Raw genomic sequence first — 21,268 nt, 5'->3', positions numbered from 1 at the left:
CACTGGGGCAGGCGGGTGGCATCTGGACAGGACAGGACACTTCCAGGACTGGGCACTGTCCTGGGGAAAACCTCGAGACGACGGTCAGGCTGACTCATGGCCTGGGGGATAGAGATGTGGCCCGTGGCCTTCTGCAGGGGCCTGGCCTTGGCGGGGGTGGCGGGCAGGCTGGCCTCCTGGGTGGGGCTAACACCATCTCTGACTTTGCACCTTTGCCTTTCAGTGGCTGAACCAGAGCCACAACGCTTGTGTCAACTATGCAAACCGCAATGCTACCAAGGTGAGTTATGTGGGCACACGGACAGACAGACGGATGGACGGATGGATGGACAGACAGACACTGTCCGGAGGTGGGGGGTGGGGGCTGGCCCCCTTTCTCCCTGCCCTGTGACTAGGTTGAGCATGAGCCTTCTCCAGACACCACCTTTCCCTGCCCTGAAGGGGCTGCTTTTGAGGGGGGTCAGCCTGTGGGGTCGAAGGAGCTGGGCGGGCTCAGAAGTCTCCTCGCTTAGTCTATACTAGGGCTCTGTCAACCTCAGGGGTCAGAGTTTCCAAGCTTGCCCAGAAGCGGTCTTGGCATCCCCAGGCTGCGAGCACCCCGAACTGCACTATCCTCCCCCCGCCCCACCCCGAGAACCACCCCTTCTTCAGTTGCTCCCTCACCCACCCACGCTTCCCTGGTGCCCTTGATTTTCCACCAAACACCTCCCAAACTGGCACTGTGGCACAATGCAAGCCAAGCCCTTCAACACTCTCCCCATCCTCCATGGCCCTGTGACATTTCCACAGACCCACGGGACAACTCTGATGTGTGTGTGGAGCGGAGGGCCAGCAGGCCGCAGCCCCCAGCAGTGCGGCCATCCCTGCCCCCCCAACCGCGCCCCTTTGACTTCCCTCACTCCCTCCCCGGGGCCGGCTGCCAGGCGGGCGTGTGCAAGCCCTGTGTGCCCAGTGGCTCTGACTTTGTGTCTCTGTCTTCTAGCCTTCGCCTGCGTCCAAGTTCATCCAGGGTTACCTGGGTGCTGTCATCAGTGCTGTCTCCATCGCTGTGAGTAGCCTCCCCCCACACCCACTTCCTCTCAGCCCGGGGCCCTGTCCCGCATGTGGGGGTCACATGTGTTTGAGGTCAGGCTAGGCGAGGGGTGTGGGAAGCAGGTTTCTGGGGAACAGGTGGGACATGGTCAGAGCAGGATTTCCAGGGAGAGAGAGAGAGAAGAGACCTGGGATTGGAGAGGGTGGGGGATCATAATTAGGAGATGTAAATGGGAAAGTTGCCTCTAATGAGAGAATTCGCCTATGAAGCTCTCCTCTCGTGCCGCTGGAGGGATAGAACTGCTCACAACGACCAACCCACCCCCCATCGTGCTACCGGCATGGTTTGCCGCCCCCCTTTGTGCTTTGAAAGTCAGGATTTGAGGTTGTTCTGAAATGGCCTCATTTCCCCGCCCCCGCCCCCGCCCCCGGCTTCCAGTAGGTCACTAGCTCTCCAGATAGCTGCTAGATTGAACTAAGGGGGGGGGAGGGTGTCCCTATTTCATGCCCAAGATTGCATTCCTTTTCGAAGATCCTTACCCCAGTGAGAAGCCAGTGGCTGCCAACCCATTTAGAGGGGGCTTCCCCCCGCCCTCAGGTGGTCCTGCAACCCAGCCAGAGGCTTCACTAAGGGCTCATGCGAGCTGGGGATCCCTGATTTGAGGGCGTAGTGGTTGCTGGACAAGGTCACCTCTCGGATCCTCTGACGAGGGCATCCCAGGGGTCATCGGCACAGAGTTTGAAGATCCTCCCTTCTGCCTCTGAGATTGAGGGCTGGGGATGAGGGGCTGGGAGAGGAAAGTGCCTGCTGGAACTTGGGGGGTCCTTGCTGACAGGGTTCAGTGTCCAGGAGGGATCTCCTCCAACTGTGGGCCCCAGGAAGGGAGTGGTGGGGCTTGGAGCTCTCTCTGCAGCTCCGTTCCCGCGCTCTCTCCTTGGCCACCCCATCCCATCTCCTTCTGGGGCCCCAAACTAGCCCGGCCGACTAGGCCCTGACTAAGGTGGGACTAAGGGGGACCCGAGGCCTTCCGGGTCGGTCAGAGCGTGGCTCTCAGCAGCAGAGGCCCTGGGGTGGGGGGTGGGGTTGTTGAGACCCCCAGAGGCTGTGCTTTCTTTAGGGGTCCCCCTTCTCCCTCCTTCCCCGCCAAGCAGCACAGGCCCCCTGAGCATCCCTGACCACACCTGCCCAAGTCCCAGAAACTCCTGCCCCCTCCCACATCGGCATCCTGGGTCCCCTCCTGCCATTGTTCTGCAGGGTTTCACCGCAGGCCCCCGGGTCTTCTCCCCCAGAGCTGCCCTGCCCAGAGAGCACGCGTTAATTAGGCTGCTGATTGATCGAGGGCCCGTGGGGGGCCCTGTCCTCTCTGTCCCCGAGTCTCAGCGGTGACGTCCTCTGCCTGACGTCTTCACACAGTGAGGGTCTAACTCCGGCAGATGGAGCGGAATTTCTGACTTGGAAACGCTGCAGCTTGCTTGCCTTTCTTTTGTGTGTGTAAATCACAGAACCGCCAGAGAAAGAGGCTTTATTTTCTTGTCCTTTCCCTTGTTCTCGGGAACCCCAGGCCCGCGGCCTCATTAACTGATCTCTGCTTCAATTAGTGACAAATCCCCTCCCAGGGTGAGCCTGTTAGGAGGAGATGACCTGCAAACAAGTGTCAGGGCCCCGGTGGTTGGCCCAACTCTGGTCTTAATTAAAACGAGTCCCTACAAGCAGCAGTGTGGACGGGTGGGGGGGTGGGGGGTAGGGGGTGGGGACAGGCCCAGGGCAGATCCCGGGGATGGAGAGACATTGGGGGTGCCGGCTTCCTCTCTGGGGCCCTGGGGAGCCCTTCCCCTCTCTCAGGGGGCCCCTGACCTTGGCCAGCAGCCCCCGGAACTGGGAGCTCGGGTTGGCATGCTCCCTGAAAGAAGTCTCACGCAGGTGGCGGGCCACGGGCTCGGAGTTCGCAGCCTTTTGGCGAACCCTCTAAATAGATTTGGCAGTGTCTGGCTTCTTGCTCAAGAATAAAAAAGAAATTTCGTCTTAAGTTATTTTTGAAATCTAACAGTTTGCCGTCTTTAACAAAGGAAGCCTCTGTCAGTCCTCACGGGTTTTAGTTCGGGGACTCTGTGCTCAGCGCCCCCTGGGCCCAACCGCAGAAGACTGGGACCCTGGGACCCATTCCCTTCCCGCCCCCCCCCCGCCACCGTAGGGCATAGGGGTGCAGGGATGTTGGGGGTGCACACACTTAATGGCGTGTCCTTTATAGTGCCTGGAGGGGCAGCCACCGAGACTCTGTGGCGCTGTGGCATTGTGAAAGGGATCTCTGAGTGTGGGGGGACCTGGAGGGGGGCTTGTTCACACAGGACAGTCAGAGCCCAGGCCCGGTGGGGCGGGGGGTGCCTGACAGAGGGCACTGCGCACCAGGAGGCATGCAGGGGAAGGACAGGGTGACGGTGACCGCAGCCCAGTGTGGACGATACCAGAAGTCAAAGAGCTGGGGAACTGCGGGGGTCCGGCAGAGGTGGCGGTTGGCCAGACCATGGCTCCAGGGTCCCCGGGAGAGTGAAAGGACTAGAGAGAGTGACCTGGAGGGAAAGTTCGTGACCAGGCAGGAGCCGGAGGCACTGAGGTCTCTCATGTCTTGTTCCCAGAACCTTCACCTGCAGCCAGGTGGAAGCTGGCTGAGCCTTTCCCTGCTGGGCAGTGCTGGCCTCTGGGCCGGGGGGACCTTCCTGTATAGGACACCATCATTGTCAACTGGACACCAGAGTTCACAGTGTCCCGGGGAACCCTGACGTGCGCTCCCGATCTCCAGTGCTTCCCAACCGCGCCATGTCCCTGGGGGTCAGACCGTCCATCCTAACAGCCACAAGGGCAGGAGGTCTTCGTGATGCTGGGCTGAGGAAACTGAGGCACAGTAGGGCAGAGCTTCAGAGCTGGAATTCAAGTTCCGGCCCAACCACACCATGCTCCTAACACAAGGACTCCCTTTCTCCCTGCTCCCCCGGCGGGATAACGAGGCGTGGAAAGCCAAGCAGTGCTGTCAGCTGTCAGACTGGGGGACCTAGTCCAAGGCCCTGGTAAATACGTTCCTCCCCAGCTACCCCCCAGAACAATGGGTAACAGAAGAAAAAAAAATTGAGAGATTCTTTTAAGTATAATGGGGTTGTTTAGAATCTTTACTCGTCTTCATACTCAGCTCCGAGACCAGTGTTTCCTGACCTGTCAAGTCAGCAGGTATGTATTCGTGTGCCCCAGGTCCAGAGTACGCCCCTTTCTGTCAGACCATGACTGGGAAACTCTGAGGTAGAGGGTGTATCAGGGTACTCTTTGTGATTGAAGGTGTGCCTGAGGATAGTCTCTGCCTTGGGGGTGTCCTCGGTGTTATCAATGGTTGGGAGTATTCCTCCTTTGTTCTCTGTGGTTGAAGGTGTTCCTCAGGGTGTGTTCTGTGGTTGAGGATGTTCCTCAGGGTGTGCTCTGTGGCTGAGGATGTTTCTCAAGGTATTCTCTGTAGTTGGGGGTTGTTTCTTAGGGTGCTCTCTGTGGTTGGGGTGTTTCTTGGTTATTATTTGTGGCTGGAGGTATTCTTCAGGGTGTTCTTAGTAGTTATGGGTATTCCTCAGGGTGTTCCCTGTGGTTGGGGGTTCATCTCAGGGTGTTTCTGTGATTGAGGGTGTTCCTCATTTGTTATCTGTGGCTGGAGGTATTCCTCAGGGTGATATCAGTGGTTATGGGTATTCCTCAGGGTGTTATCTATGGTTTGGGGGTTCACCTCAGGGTGTTCTTTGTGGTTGGGGCTTCACCTCAGGGTGTTCTCTGTGGTTCGGGGTGTTCCTCAAGGTGTTCTCTGAGGTTGAGGGTTCATCTCAGGGTGTTCTCTGTGGTTGGGGTGTTCCTCAGGGTGTTCTCTGAGGTTGAGGGTTCATCTCAGGGTGTTCTCTGTGGTTGGGGGTGTTCCTCAGGGTGTTCTCTGAGGTTGAGGGTTCATCTCAGGGTGTTCTCTGTGGTTGGGGTGTTCCTCAGGGTGTTCTCTGAGGTTGAGGGTTCATCTCAGGGTGTTCTCTGTGGTTGGGGGTGTTCCTCAGGGTATTCTCTGTGAGTAGGTATTCCTCGGGGTGTTCTCTGTGATTGGGGTTTCACCTCAGGGTGTTTTCTGTGGTCAGGGATTTTGCCTCAGGGTGTTCTCTGTGGTTGGGGTTATTCCTTGGGGTATTTTCTGTGGTTGGGGTTATTCCTCAGGGTGTTCTCTGTGGTTGAGGGCTCACCTCACGGTGTTCTTTGTGGTAAAGGGTGTATCTCCAGTATTCTCTGTGCTTGAGGTTATGCCTCAGGGCCTTCTCCCTGGTCCAGGGTGAGTCTCACTTCCTGATTTTTCCCCCTCGGGTCCTAATGGAGATAGGAGGAAAGTGTCCCACTAATCCTGGAGCAGACTGTTGTCTCCCTGCTTTCACAAGGAATGGCTTCCATGTTGGAAGACCCATTGCATGGACCTCTAGCAGAATCCTAAGTGTTCTATAAGCCTGCAGATGGTAACGCTGGCAGTGGCAAGTCCAACACGAATGTCGGCTCCATATCTATTCTGGGGAGGACAAGATGTCGCTCCCTTCTACGGAGAAGGAGTCTGATATAATTGGTTTCCCAGCAGGTGGCCAGCCTGTCCCTGTGGGGTCTGGTTCAGGAGTCAGGGTTGGTCACTGTCACAAGCAGACAAGCCAGTTAGCTGCATTTGGGTTTGATTCACATTTTAGCCTGTGCAGAAACGCGTCTTTATGCCCAGCCATCTTGACCTGAGCCTGCTGCCAAGCAGCTTGGCTGGAGGGAAGGAACAACGGCTTGATCTCCACAGGGAGGGTCACGGGTTCAGCTGGCTATGGCACGCCCTCTGGTGGGCATTTTTGGTACCTCAAAGATTCCTCCACCTGCGCCAGCCCTTGGCCCACGGGTGACAGCTTATAAACCCCTGACTATTGGTTGGCATTACCCTACATCCAAGAGTGGATCCGAATCCTGCATCCGTGCCCTCCCTCCTCCTTCTCACACATGCTCCTTCTACTGATCTGCAGGGCCCCTTGACAGGCACGGTCACTTTTGCAGAACCACTGGTGGACAACCTGCTCCTGAAGTCTCCCTTCTTCTTAATCAACTGCCTCAACTCAGCCAGGACTCGGCAGGACACCCTCTTTCTCAGTGGCCTTTAGGGTCTTCTCACAGCCCCTTTCCTAGCAGAGCAATGGAGCCATCACCTCAGGGGTACTTGGACCCAGTATCAGCACCAGATGTACTTAGTACAGCGTTCGCTGAGGTGACGGCAAGTCTCCTTTGCCACCCTTTTAGTGTTCCTGCTCAAAATCCCTCACTTGGGGCTGGAGTGATAGCGCAGCGGGTAGGGCGTTTGCCTTGCACACGGCCAACCCGGATTCGATTCCCAGCATCCCATATGGTCCCCTGAGCACCACCAGGAGTAGTTCCTGAGTGCAGAGCCAGGAGTAACCCTGTGCATCGCCAGGTGTGACCCAAAAAGCAAAAAAAAAAAATATATCCCTCACTTGACTTAGAAACAATGTACTAAGTACCTACTCATCTCACCATGCACCTATCAGGATAAGGCCCCTAGCCCAGTGCTGAGGGCCTCCTGGGAGAGGTGACGACAGCGTCCAGGCAAAAACATTTGCGTGTGATTCAGTGTTTAACTCAGATGCATGCTTTGCTTTCCATCCCAGCATCTAAAGAAGGGAAATGAGCATGTCCTGAGTGAGAGGTTGCAGTAGGTACTGGGGTAGGGGGGCCGGGAGAAGCTCCATTGACGTGTGAGAGAATTCGAGGGGGGACCCTCCATGAAGAGGGGGCCTCTGTGACAGCCTGGCATGGAAGCTGCATGGTGAGGAGACCAAGGGAGAGAAAGTGCTAGAAGGCCCTGAGATAGGAGAGATGAGGGAGGGGTGCGAGCTGGGGGCAACAGACTCACCTGGGCAGCAGGGACCGGCGGGGTGGTCTCAGTGTGACGAGCCAGGCCTGACAGCCACTCGGCCAGGCTGAGCCTCTCACAGCCACGAGGAGCCCGTTCCGGGCTTTGGGGGAGCTGCAGCCCATGTGTAACGGTCTCTCTGGCAGCGCTGTGGGGAGTGGATTGGAATGGGGGCAAAGGGAGCGGAGGTAGGAGGTAGGCGGCCCTCCAGGGCCAAGCGATGGTGTGTCGGTAGTGGGAGAAAGAAAAGTCGCTGTTTCAAGATGGGTGGGGCAGGGGAGGGACAGTATAAGGGGAAACTGCACTTGCCTTGCGCAGCCAACCCAGGTTCAATCTCTGGCATGCAGGAAGTTCCCCGAGCACTGGTAGGAATGGTCAGTGAGTACCACTAGGGGTGGGCCGAGTCCCTCCCCTGTCTCCCTGCCCCGCCCCCCAATGAAGACTATCCAGGAGGGAGAGCAAGGAGCATGGGTGGCCCCGAAGCTGGGCCCCTGCGCTTCTGGCTTGAGCTGTGGAGCTGGAAGTGGGAGAGGAGGGCAGGGTGGGGGAGGGAAAACCAGGCCCGGGGAGCCGTTGGTGAAGCTGGAGCGCCCTGGGCCCAGGGAACTGGCCCCTGCCGGGGATCGGGGTTCTGGGCTGGGGTGGGAGACCCGGGGGCGGGGAATACTCGATGCTGATGGAGATGATGGAGATCGTGTCACGGCGGCACACAGGCGTGGCGGGCGTGTGTCACGGACACCTCCCCGTGCCCCCGCCGCCCTGCGGCCAACTCGGGCCGCCCCTAGGAGAGAGCCAGGGAGCCCAGCTCCTGCCCCTGTCAGCTGCCCGTGCTGGAATCACCGGCTCGGCAGCGGAGTGGAGGGCAAAGGGACCAGCGAAGGCCCCCACTTCCGGTGCCCGCGTCCCGTGCTTTGACCAGAACCCCCGTCTGCTGCCACACGGGGAGCTCGCGTGCAAAACCCACACCCTGTTTGTTTTCCCCTCTGCCAAAATGGAGCCCCTGTTTGGTTAATTTCTACTTTGTGGCTTATTTGGAGGCTGTTAAAACAGACCCTGGGGGACCCTCGGCAGCTCTGGTTCCATATCTCATTATCTCTCCTGAACCCGATTATTAGCTCAGATTTTTGTGATCGCTAGCTGCTGTTTGTGATGAGTTGTGTGCCATTAATGCCAGCTGGTTCCTTTAAACAGGGCCCACCATGCCAGGGAAAACGAGCTGGCGTTCAGAGCCACCAGCCACTTGGCTTTTTAATTTTAATGGGCTCCACCAAATGTTCCAGGCCAAAGGGCTCCGAGGAACCAGAACAGACGGGCTCACAGCCCTGGTCTGCAGCCCACCCTGGGTCCCTTCCCAGCCTGTGGCCCCCCTGGGCTGGGCCCGGAAGGCCTGGACTGGAGGCTGAGGGAGGGGTGAGGGTGAGCACCCCTGGCCTTGCTACTATTGGCACCTTCACCGTCACCCACTCACCACCACTCCGCCTCTGCTCTCAAGCCCAGTGGGTGCCGGAGGGTGGTCACCTCGCTGCTCCCAGTGTGCTCACAGCCACGCATGTGCCGTCTCCCCACATTGCGGGTCCTTGTGCCTCCCCTGACCTCTGCATGCACCTGGGAACCTGCGGGTGCCTCCCACTGAAAGCTCCCCCCAACTCTCCCAGCTCCCCCCAACCCTGCTGGGAGGCCCCGAGAAAGACGAGGCTGGAGGAGACCAGGGGCCAAGGCCTTCTGCCCCGCCTCCCGGAGCAGGGCCAGGCTGGGTCCCCGCTCTGAGCTGTGCGGGTCCTTGGCAGAGGGATGTCGGCTGCAGAGGGGAGAGGGGCTTGAGGGAAAACCTGGGGGTTGCTCCCTCCTTAACCCGCAGGAGGCTGCCTGGGTCAGGGAGATAGCTCCGAGCAGCTCTGTGGCTGGTTTCTCCACGAGTTCTTGCCCCTGCACTGTTCCACCTCTTTCTGCATCTCTCCAAGCGGATGTGAGGCTTTCAGAACCCCGACCTGATTTCTAGCTGCCGGGGAGAAGTGGGTCGAGCCCCTGCGCCTTCTTCTCTTTGCGGCTCCTCTGGCCTCTCCGGGAAGCTTTGGGACGAGCAGAGCCGGAGCTCCCGTCCTGGTCTCGCCTGCCTTGGGCCGGCCATGTGCACCGGGGCGGTGACTGCCCTTCTCTGAAGGGGGCCGAGCTTCTCCGGGTCTCGCCCTCTCCAGCAGCAGCCCTGTCCTGGGGGTTCAGTGAAGCTCGGCACAGGGCCTGGCACGTAGCCTACCCGCAGGGCCTCGGACTCCCCCCGAAGGCCCCTCGCCACACTCAATACGAACATGTTCTATTTTGCTGGGGGAGGGGGAGCCAGTTCTGAGCCAGGAAATAGAAAAATCACTTGCACTGAGAGTCGGGGAGCGCCGCCCCGTCTCAAGCTCCTTTGCCCTCCCCAGAGTGAGCAGCCAGGACCGTGGGGGGACTCGGAGGGGACGGAGTGGCGAATGGGCTAGTGCCACGGAGAAGGGGCACGGCCCGTCTCCCCGGATCTCAAAGCCAGACCCGCCACCCTGCTCCCCGCTGCCCGCTGCAGCGCGCGGCAGCCCTGGAGGGCTTCCGAGACCCTGCGGCTTCCCCAGCAACCCAGAAGGTTGGGGTCAGAGCCAGGGCTACGGGCACGGGAGTCCCCGCTGGGCTGCCAGGTGTCACAGTGTGACCCACCCCCGCAGGGCCCCTAGGGCCGGGACCCTGAAGTGGCCCCTGCTGTTCATCTTCCTGGCGGGGTCTCCAAGGCAGGGGCTGGCTCTGGCCCCGCCCCCCTTTGGTGCTGGCTGGCTTGGGTCTCTCTCCTGACCCCCTGCAGCTTGCCTTTTCTCGCACCATGTCTGTGCAGGCTCGTTCCCCACCCAAAGGCCCTTCGGAGCCCCCTCCCGGCCTCTGCTGCTATCTCTCCTTCCTCTCCTTTCTATGTGGGTTCATGCGTTTCCTCCTCATGTTAGGCCTGCGTCCCTCCGGTGGCAGGTCTGGGGTGGCCTGGAGTGGGGAGGCCGCGGCAGAGGTGGGGTAGGGGGAGGGTGTGGGGGCAGAGTCCTTGACTGGGTGAGGGGAGCTGGGATTTGCGGGAAGGTGGAAGATGCAGGATGTCCCTCAACATGGCTGCCCCGCCCCTGCAAGGAGACACTCGTCCTGGTCGGGCCCACAGCGGGGTCTCAGGTAGCAGTGCCAGGCTGGCTGGGAGTGTGGGGTCCGACACGCCCTTTATTTGCAGGTTGTACCTTCTGCTAACAGTCAGTACCCACCATCCCCTCAGCCTCCCTGCAGAGGCAGTATCTGTGTGTGTGTGTGTGTGTGTGTGTGTGTGTGTGTGTGTGTGTAAGACTGCATTTGTGAGAGTGCGATTGTAATTGTGTGTATAATGGAGGATGTGTGGAGACTGTGTTTGTGAGACAGTGTAAACACGTGTGAGTGTGTGTGTTTTTGAGAATGAGTTGAATATGAACGTGTGTATGAGTGTGAGAGTTGTGTATGTATGTGGGGGGAGCATGTGTGTGTGTTTGTGAGGGGGCGCGGGGGCATGAGAATGTGTGCGTGGGGGGTGTGAGTGTGTAAGTGTGTATGTATATATGGGGGGAGCATGTGTGTGTTTTTGAGGGGGCGCGGGGACATGAGAATGTGGGCCCGGGAAGGGTGTGAGTGTGTGAATGTGTATGTGTATGTGGGAGGAGCGTGTGTGTGTGTTTGAGAGGGGTCGCGGGGGCATGAGAATGTGTGTATGGGGGGGAGTGTGAGTGTGTGAGTGTGTATATGTGTAGTTGGAGCTTTCCCCCTCATGCTCTCAGTAACTGAGGCGCCAGGGCAGTGGCGCATAAAATAGCCACAGTGGATCTGGGTAACAGGAGGTGACCCTGAGGCTTTGGGGCCTGCGGTTGAGGGGAAGACGCTGCCCCCTCCGCCACCCTCTCCCGTCTCCTCCTCTAGGCTGCCACAGCATCACACCCTTTTCCCTTCTTTCCAAGGTGGGCCTTAATGTCCTGGTACAGAAAGCCAACAAATTCACGCCAGCCACCCGCCTGCTCGTGCAAAGATTCGTGCCATTCCCTGCTGTCGGTAAGGATCACGCCGCCGTGTGTGTGTGTGTGTGTGTGTGTGTGTGTGTGTGTGTGTGTGTGTGTTTGGGCACGCACGCACTGGGCTTGGGTCTGTGGGGCTGGGAAGGGTGAGGCTGGTGGAAGGGTGAGGAGGTGCCGACTTGTCTGTCTTTGTGCCACACCCAGAGGTGCCCAGGGCTTACTCCTGGCCAGCATGGGCGACCATCTGTGATGCTCGGGATCAAACCCAGGCTGGCCCAGCCCACGTGCAGGGCAAGTGCTCCACCCACTGTCCTGTTGCTCCCTCCCCACAGACTTTTTTTTTTTTAATATATATATTAGGATCATTTTTTAGTGCCAGGATCAAATTTAGGGTGTTGTGCACACGAGGCCTTCACGGAGCTTCATCCTGACCAGCTCAGATTCTGAACCTGGGGCTTAGTTCCCCATCCCCCAAGTGTCAGTGGATAGGAAGCGATTCTGTGCCCACGGCCGGAGACCATGAACCTCGCACTGGGACTGGGGTCTCCTTCTGTGATGAATGTAGGCTGCAGACCAGCCCCAGGCAGAGCCGGGACTCTGGTCACCAATATTAATCCAGATATGGTCTCTCCACATGACTGTTCAGGGACCTTAAACTTGTTCATGCGCCTCAGTGATTCAAAATGATGAGGTCTAATTGACCCACTGATAAGTCTTGTTTGATGATTCATGAACTAGAAAGCACATCTGTTCCTCGATCACTCTTTTAAAAATATTTTTGCCGACTTCTGCTGGTACAACCCCTCTGTAGTCCTATACATTTCGTTTTATGCATTTAGAGATATTATTCAGAGAGGGGTACAGAGGCCTCGCCAGCCTACCATCCCTGGCCTAAAGAAAGGCTCGTGGGTCCTGCTAGGATGGGGAGACGTGCAACGGCACAGCCCCGCATGCCAGAGGCTGGTTCTAGCCTGGGCGGTGCAGGGTCTCTGAGCTTTGCCAGGAGCAATCCCAGAGCACTGCTGGGTGTGGCTGTGGAAAAAAAAAATAACAGGACAACAAAGAAGAACCAAGATAAAAAACAAACCCATGGGGCTGGAATGATAGCACAGCAGGTAGGGCGTTTGCCTTGCACAAGGCCGACCCAGGTTCGATTCCCAGCATCCCATATGGTCCCCTGAGCACCACCAGGAGTAATTCCTGAGCACAGAGCAAGGAGTAACCCCTGAGCATTGCTGGGTGTGACCCCAAAAAGCAAAAACAAAAAACCAAATCCAAAGTTTCTGCTACTCTTGCCCGTAAGTGTTGTGGCCTTTAGGTGGTTTAGGGGTACCTCCACTCTGATTTTTTTTTTAAGCAAACAGATTTTATTTGGAGATTTTGAAGGGGAGGAGGGAGAGAAAGAGGAAGAGAGTGGAGAGTAAGGTGCTCAAGAGAGAACTCGGGCTTCCCCAAGGGCGGAGAGAGCCCCTCCACACATCCCAGCATTAGACATGAAAGCACGAGAGTACACATCTCAAGAGGGGAGATGCGGGCGATGCATGTGCTCGGCCACGTGGACACAAGCAGCACATGGGCTCAGGCAGCATATGCTCCACTCTGATATTCTTTTAATTTAATTTTATTTTTATAAAGCTGTTCACAATATTTGATTACATTTAATATTTGATCCAATCGACCAAGCCCACCACCATATTTCCAGCCCATACCCCAGCCCCTGGCCCAAAGCGGAACAAAATAATTTATTTTGTATTGTTTGTGATGAATAAACTGCTGAAAATGCTCCAAAAAAGAAAATTTCCTTAGAGAAAAGTGTGTGAAGATTGTTGTATTTCACCCAGGGGCCATTAAGCCCTTATATGAGATCACTAACATGCTGTTAAAAGTTGAGCCTTGTGTGCATATATATTTATATGTATATATATATGTTATACATATGTAATATATCACTGTATCACTGTCATCCCATTGATCGTCGATTTGCTCAAGTGGGCGCCAGTAACGTCTCCATTCGTCCTAGCCCTGAGATTTTAGCAGCCTCTCTTTACTCATTCTTCCCAGCGGTGCTGCATTGGAGGCTTTTTCAGGGTAAGGGGAATGAGACCCATCATTGTTACTGTATTTGGCATATGAATATGCCACGAGAGTTTGCCAGGCTCTGCCGTGCGGGCAGGATGCTCTCGGTACCTTGCCACCAGGTTCTCTGAGTGGGAGAACTAGGCTATAAGAGGTCGCACGCAGCCACGAATATGGCCTTGTGCTTCCAGGAGCATTGTTTTATTGTCTCTGGATCTTGGCCGCTGATGGGATTACATGGTGCCCCAGGGCAGTTTGTGGGTGTGGCTGCCAATCACTGCCAGAAGTAATTCCTGAGTACAGAGCCAGGAGTAGCCCCTGAGCATGGCCAGGTGTGACCCCAAAAGTACAAAAGAGAACAAAATTACATATTATTTTATATATATTCTATTTATCTGTATGTGGAGGCATGGATATAATACATATAGCTCAGATCGGAACTGGGCCTCCTCCACCCAGAACCTCCATTTTCCAGTAGCTTGGCAGCCACACCCACAAATAATATCAATCAATCACAAAATCCCATTAATCATTGATTTCTCGAGCGGGCTCAGTAACCTCTCCATTCATCCTTTCCCTGATGAATAATAATAATAATAATAATATATATATATAAATATATTTCCCTCTAAGATTGGTTGCCTTCTGCTTTGAACCCATTCAAATGTGGTGCACTACTCTTGGAATATGAGGGTGTGAGGTGTGATATGTCCAGGAATAGGTTCACTCATGGGTGAGGCTCGGCCCGAGCATGTGGAGAACGGCCATGAGCATGGCGGCAGTTGAGTTCTGGAGGTCTTCAGCTGCTGGGGCTGGGTCCCTTGGGGCAAGGAGGGGCCTCAGCCGCCCCCTTCTGGGTTGCCCCAAATGAAACAACCTGGCTCGGGGTCCGGAGGCATGGCTGTGGCAAGTTGTCTTATGCTCTCTTCTGAGAGAATGATATTGAGTCTCTGGATCACGGCCGCTGATGTGATTATCCGGCGCCGGCCAGAGGCTCCACTCTGGTTTGAGTATAGGGGCTCTGCACACCTGGGGGAGGAACCTCACCTGCTTTCACAGCCTTGGCTGGTCTCAGAACTCTGAGCTCACATTAGGTGCTCCAGCCTGGGCCGTGGATATGCCACAAAGCTCAACCTTGTTCTTTACATTTTTCGCCCCTTATTGCTATCTGGGTTACTCTTGGTAGTGCTGGGGGCAGGGGGAGGTGGGTCAGGCAGTTCTGGGGACTGACCCGGCCTTGGGTAGGCAAGGCACATCATGTGATCTGCTCACCCACCAGTCTGGTTCTTCAGAAACCGACACCTTGCGTGGGGAGAAGGTACCACAGTAGAAAGTTGTTTGATTTTTTTAATTAAAAAGTAATATGGTGATAGGTCTCCACCCTTCTTGGAGAGCCCAGCAAGCCACCAAGAGTATCTCACCCGCACAGCAGAGCCTGGTAAGCTCCCCATGGCATATTCGATATGCCAAAAACAGTAACAAGTCTCACAATGGAGACATTACTGGTGCCCACTTGAGCAAATCGATGAGCAACGGGAGGACAGTAACAGTGATGGTGATAGGTGGAAACTAGACTTCTGGTGACAAAATGTAGTATACAGTGATGTTGATTTATAAGGCCACAGAAACCTATATCCCGGTGCTCATCGATTTGTTCGAGCGGGCACCAGTAATGTCTCTCATTAGAGACTTATTGTTACTGTTTTTGGCATATCCAACACGCACGGGTAGCTTACCAGGCTCTGCTTCTCGGGCTCGATACTCTCAGTAGCTTGCCAGGCTCTCCGAGAGGGGCGGAGGAATCAAACTCGGGTTGGCCACATGAGAGGTGAACGCCCAATGCTGTCCTATCGCTCCAGCCACAGAAACCTATATAGCATCATAAATCAATGTTACTTAGAAAAGAATTGAAAAAAGGGCCTGAGAGAGAGTATAGGGGTTAAGGTGCTCACCTCGTGTGTAACCCATCCTGTCTCATCCCCACGGCATGTACAAGTGTACAGACCCTAAGCACTGCTGGGAGCAACCTGTGAGCACAGAGCCATGAGTAAGCACTGAACACTGCCAGGTGTGACCCCTGGAAAGAAAATATCAATAATAAATAGGACCCAGGTTCCCCAGGTGATACAGAGGACGAAGCTGGGAGCCAGCTCAGAAAGAACTTAAAAAGTTGGCGCCAATGGTCCCAAACCCATTCTTTACTCCTGGGGCTCAGCTTCTCCATCTGTAAAATGGGCCTTGCTAGAATGCAGTACTGAGGATCAAAGGAGTCCACAGACCAGACTCCATTCACGGGGAAAGTGCTTTGAAGTGCCCAAGCCCCGTGAGAAGGTGGGAGATCATTACTGGGGAGCCCCACCCCCTCCATGGCCAGAGGCTAATGAACTCCCAGGACCAACCCACCCAGCGCTCAGCCAACCCAGATAATTGCTATAGCAACTCCAGGGTTTAATGAACTTCCAGCTCGTTCAGCAGTGGGCCATTAAGGTAGTATGACTCTTTAGATCGGACTTTGTTAAGGGCCTACAGGAGTGAACACGGAGTGCAGGGAGGCGGGTCCCTCCTGGCTCGGGCTGGGGGTCAAGTGCAACCTGAGAAGGGGCAGCTGCTCGGGACTGGATCTGGGGCCCAGAGATCTTATCTGTCCTTGAGCCAGACTTTCGATAAGGACTTTGCCAGCGGCCTTTCCAGCCACGCTCAGCCGGCCATCTTGCTGGGTGACCTTGGGAAGGGTCTTAACTTCCCTGGGGCTCCCTCGGGAGAAGTGGGGCTTGGCCCTTTATGCACCCGCTTTCTGAGCTGCCTGTCTCTGGGCTCTCGCCTGGAGAAGCTTCCTCAGCCCCCTGGCACAGCCCATTGCTGTTGGGGACGCGGTGCCCTGGCCAGTCTCAGAGGTGCTACCCGATGTGGCTGGCAGCCCCGGCCCCCCGGGACCTGGAGAGACGCAGGCCCCACCAAGCTCACTGCCTGAGTCCTGGCTGGGAGCCTGCCTGCCAGCCTTCCACCCCACAACCCCCCTATTTCCTCCCTCTTGCCCCCATGGTGTAGGCACGTCCCTCTGCAGTGGGCACTGACCCCCGGGATCCACGCAAACACAGCTGTGGGCTGAAGAAGCACGTCCCTCCCCGACCATGGCTCCAAGTCCGCTGGCTCTCAAGCTTCCTTGCTGTCCCCCTTCCTCATCACCGAGGGCCCCTGACCAGAACTGAGGTCTCAAAGACCCACTGTGTGTGGTGGGGTTACATGCCACCAGCCATTCAGCACTGCTCCCCTCGATAGGCTGGGCCTGATGGACCCCACAGGCCGCCTTTCAGGTCATCCAGGCCTTGCTTTCCTACTAGGAGGTCCTTGTTCCATTGCCTGCCCCGGGGGAGAGTGTGTGAGTGTGGATGTGAGTGTGATTGTGTGAGCATGAATGATGAATGTGTATGTGTGAGTGTGTATGGTGTGAGGTGAGAGAATGAATGTGAGTGCATGAGTGATGAGTGTGAGATTGTGTGAGCATGTGTGTGCATGTGTGAGAGTGTGTGAGTGTGAGAATGAACGTGTGGGTGTGAATGTGAGAGAGTATGAGTGTGTGTGTGAGTGTGAGTGTGTATGAGTTGTGAGAGTGTGTGACTGTTTTGTATGAGTGTGAGAGACAGTGAGAGTGTGAGAGTGAGCGTATATGAGTGTGTATGGGTGTGTTAGTGTGTGAGTGTGTGCTACAGTGTATTTGTGTGTGTGTCAGACTGTGAGTGTGTATATGACTGCGTGAGTATGTGAGTGTGTCTTTATGTGTGTCTGTGGTGGGAAGGAGGACCCCAGGGTTAGGAGTGGACTGACAGGGCCTGTGCACAAGGCCAGAGATTGAGTCCCGGGATTCATCTGCTCCACCCCTGCTCTGTCCCCTTCCTGTGGACTCTCCCTCCAGCCTGCAGTCCATCACGGGGCAGAGCTTACTCCCGGGTCCCCGTGCCGCCCAGGACAGAGCCCTCAGCTGGGCACAGGTTGCCCGGTTCCCGGTCCTCTCTGGCCTCCCGCCTCCTTCTGCTGGACCCTTTGTGGCCCTCACAGCATGCCTGTCACAGACTCCACACTCCACACTTCCTCCTGTGCCCCTCAGCCCGCCTCATTCCCTCTCTGGGAAGACCCTCAGCAGAGGGGCTGGAGCGATAGCACAGTGGGTAGGGCGTTTGCCTTGCACGTGGCCGACCCGGGTTTGATTCCCAGCATCCCGTATGGTCCCTTGAGCACCGCCAGGAGTAGTTCCTGTGTGCATGAACCAGGAGTGACCCCTGTGCATCGCCGGGTGTGACCCAAAAAGCAAAAAACAAAACAAAAGACCCTCAGCAGAGTGACCCAGCCCCATTTCACAGATCAAACAAATTCAGACTTGCTGAGAGTTACCTGGAGCTGCCCGAGCTGCCCAGGCCCCCCCCAATTCTCCATGTTCATTGCTGGGTTTCTACCCTTGGGTTGCGCATGCACGTGTGTTTCTGTATGTGTGTGTGTGTGTGTGTGTGTGTTTATGCATGTGTGCATCTCTTCTGTGTGTGCGTGTTTGTATGTGTGCGTGTGTGCGTCTCGGGGTATGTGTGAGTGGGCCGATTCCGTGGGCGGCCCCGCGGCCCCTGCTGCAGCGTCTTCTCCTGTCCCGGCGGCCCCGAGGCTGGCTGTGGCCCGGTCTCGAGCAGAAACCCTGTGGGACTCTCCGTCTCTATTTATACTGGAGACGGTGGCAAGCCGGTGAGCCCAGGAGCATGTGTGCTGGCATCGGAATCGATTGGGGACTGGTAATTAATTTGTTTAGACCTTAATTAATTCTCCAGTTCTTTCTTATTTGTGGACTGTCACGCTTAATTGTGTTCGGGAGCGGGAGCTCGGAGCAGGCCCTCCATTAATTGATGTGTGGCCGCTGTGAGGAGGAGGTTAATGGCTGGGGGAGCTGGGCAAACAGTGTAATTAAAGGTCAATAGCGGAGACACTGGAAAAATACACACCCCCGGGTCCAGCTCGCAGACCGGAGCTGAGCGTGTGCAGTCCCACAGACAGCTTTCCCGGGGTGGGGTGGGGGGCTGGCTGGCAGGTCCCGGGGGGGTTGCCATGGGACATGGCGAGAGACACACCAGGGCTGGGGTAGGGGCTTGGGGCAGGGGCGGAGTGTGGGGACCCCAAGCGTCACCTATAAAGTCGGGCTCCAGGTGCTGTGAGTGTGGAGGTAGGCATGAGCCGGGAGCCCAAGGTCACCCCAAGCTCCCAAGCTGAAGTCCCCAGGGAGCAGGAGCCCGGTCTCGTGGCCCGCAGACATGCCGCCTGGGCTGTGTTGGGGGGCTGAGTGCACGGGACTGCCAGCAGGAGGGGCTTTCTTCCTGCCTGTCTGCGGTCACTGCATATTTCCACCCTGGAAAGACTACTGAGTCTGAGCCCCTTCCGAGGGTCATAGGGGCAGTATTTGGGGGGGGGGGGTGAGTCCTTGCTGCCAAAGTCTCCCCGCCCCATCTTCGTGCACTACCAGTTCCCTGGGTCGGGTCCCAACTTCCCTCCTCCTCAGAGGGCCGCGGTGTGCCCGGGCCCAGGGGTCCGTCCCCAGCCTTCTCTGGGATCACAATGGCAGCAGGCTGTCCTGAGCCTCACGATGGCCACTCCAGGCCCGTGACACTGAGGACACTGAGTGGGCATCCATAGCCCTCAGCAACTCCAGAGGCCCCCACGTCCCTTCCTCCACCAGTCGTGGCAAGTCCCGCGTCCTTCTCCTGCCCTTCCCAGTGGGCCCCAGGCCTCTGCCCTCAGCCCTGCTTGCCTGGAGGGCCTACCCATCCCTCCCTCTCCTCCGTCTTCTCTGTCTTCTCGGAGGCCAGCTCAGGGACCACCTACTCCAGGAAGTCCACCTGCTTTTTTAGCTCAGACCCCACCCCCCCAGGAAACTCCTGCTGGTACCCCCAGTCTGGGTCAGATCACAGAGCTGCCTGGTGTATGTTTTTTTCCTCCGGAGCCTGCTTCTGTGCGATCCGAAGACAGGCACTGGACGGCAGCCCTCGTCACACACACACCGCCCCCAGCCCAGGCCCTCTGCCCGGCACACATCTGCTGAGCAACCCAGTGTTTAAATGAGTGCTTAGGGAGAAGAGGCGTGGCACCCTCCCCCCTCCCCGCCCCCCCAGTACACCCGCCCCCTGATAACAAGGGTGGCCAGATTCTGTCATGCTTGTGTGTCTTAGCGGGCCATTCAGTGCGTTGGGTGTTGACTTCTGTTCTCGAAGGTGCTATCACCGTCATCCCTTGGCAGGGGGTGTGGGTGAGCTCTGGACCCATCATCTTAGAGCCATCCTGGGCACCTTCTCCAGCATCTCTGGGGTGGATCTGGAAGAACAGGAGCTCTGGGCTGGAGGTCAGAGTCAGAAGCAACCTCCGACCTGACCTGGTTTTCCTGGCTTGAGGTTGGGGGCTGTGGGGCCGGGCCAGCAGGAGGGGTGGCGTGTCCCGTAGGGGCATCTCTCGAGCTCAGTCTTCAGTCCCCTCCCCTTCCACTCGTAGCTGCCCTGGTCAGCAGTGGCGTGTGGGTCCCATTCCAGGCGAGGGCACGGCCGCGTGGCAGTGAGGATGAATGAGTTCCCGGGCAAGAGTCCCGGCCCCGGAAGCGCTCTCACACCGGCTGGTGGAAGGCTTGTTGTTCCCCAAAAATGCAACGGCACGAGTGCTGCTACCCGCCTTGGCCAGAGCATCTGGGAGAAGGACCCGGAAGTCCGTGGGCTGTGAGCTCAGAGAGGGCTCCGAGGAGCCTCGCGGACCTGGGTGCGTTTCTAGCAGAGCGCCTGGGACAAAGAAGTCTGCTCCGTTGCGTCTCTCCGTGTCGTGGGTGGCACTGGCCAAGCTGAGCCTGACAGAAGCTTCAGAATGTGCTGAAAACCCTCCGGTCCAGGGGCTGGAGCAATAGCACAGCGGGTAGGCCGTTTGCCTTGCACGCGGCCGACCCGGGTTCGAATCCCAGCATCCCATATGGTCCCCTGAGCACCGCCAGGGGTGATTCCTGAGTGCATGAGCCAGGAGTGAGCCCTGTGCATCGCCGGGTGTGACCCAAAAAGCAAAAAAAAAAAAAAAAAAAAAAAAAAAAAACCCTCCGGTCTGTGACAGGCTGCAGCCCCTGAGCCCCGCCGGCCCAGGAAGTGTCCAGGCAGCCCTTGGATCCAGAACCCTGAGGGGTCTTCCAGAAGGACGGCTCAGCTGATTTCTTGCTTACCCAGACCCAGCGCACAGCGGAGCTTTCTGGTGTTGGAGACCCAGAGGCAGAGAAGGCAGGGGGGAGGGCTATGAGGGGGGACATGCGTGGGGCCTGCCCGGGCCTTGGAGCCTCTTAGGGTAAATGGGGAAACCACTGGAGACTCTTTTTTGTTTGTTTCTGGCCCACACCCAGTAATACTCGGGGGTTACTCCTGGCTCTGCACTCGGGAATTATTCCTGGCTGTGTTTGGGGAACCATCTGGGATGCTGGAGATCGAACCCGGGTCAGCCATGTGCAAGGCAAACGCCCTCCCCCACTGTACTATCGCTCCTGCCCCATCGCTGAAGACTCTCGAGCTAGGGAGCAGCTGTGACAACAAGGAGCTTTCCAGAAGATGAATGTGTTAGCAGGAGTCTTTTTTATTAAGAGATTCCAAACTTCAGAGTCAGCCCACACCTACATTTACAAGCTGATTTTTCAATCCAGAAATTCCCAGTCCTGAGTTTGTGACACTTCAATATGGGTTGAGAAACTCTCCTTAAATTCTCAAGCTATTTAAAAGAAAATCTGCCACATCGCACTGCAGCTCAGGCAGAGTAACGGGGAATGTCGTGAAAGCAGGCATGTACTAAGGCGCACATCCTCATTTGATTATAATCACTCTTCTAATGTTGGGGGGGGGCTCTGGCTTGGAGGTGTGTGTGTGTGAGAGAGAGACAGAGAGACAGAGACAAAGAGAGAAAGACAGACAGAGAGGATTCACACACACACACACACACACACACACACACACATCTACTTGTAAACACATAGACAATGTCTGTTGTGGCATAAGAACCCAGCTGCACGAAGCTTATCTCTGGAGAGAGGGTGAAGCTGAATCAAGAATTGCAAGAAGAGGGGCTGGAGCGATAGCATAGCGGGTAGGGCGTTTGCCTTGCATGCGGCCGACCCGGGTTCGATCCCCGGCATCC

General features: G+C 56.7%; 1 protein-coding gene across 2 annotated transcripts in view; it reads left to right on the top strand.

The window, feature by feature from the left end:
- The window catches only part of SFXN5 (sideroflexin 5), a 122,956-nt gene that overhangs the window by 63,603 nt on the left and 38,085 nt on the right, over window positions 1-21,268 (top strand). For both annotated transcript variants that reach the window (XM_055119976.1, XM_004609113.2), the window contains exons 8-10: window positions 224-280; window positions 983-1,048; window positions 10,964-11,054. In XM_055119976.1, coding sequence (XP_054975951.1) covers window positions 224-280; window positions 983-1,048; window positions 10,964-11,054 — 214 coding nt within the window. The remainder of the gene's footprint in view (window positions 1-223; window positions 281-982; window positions 1,049-10,963; window positions 11,055-21,268) is intronic.

Source organism: Sorex araneus, chromosome X, assembly GCF_027595985.1.
Source record: "Sorex araneus isolate mSorAra2 chromosome X, mSorAra2.pri, whole genome shotgun sequence".
Lineage (NCBI taxonomy): Eukaryota > Metazoa > Chordata > Mammalia > Eulipotyphla > Soricidae > Sorex > Sorex araneus.
This window is presented reverse-complemented; position numbering and strand designations above follow the sequence as displayed.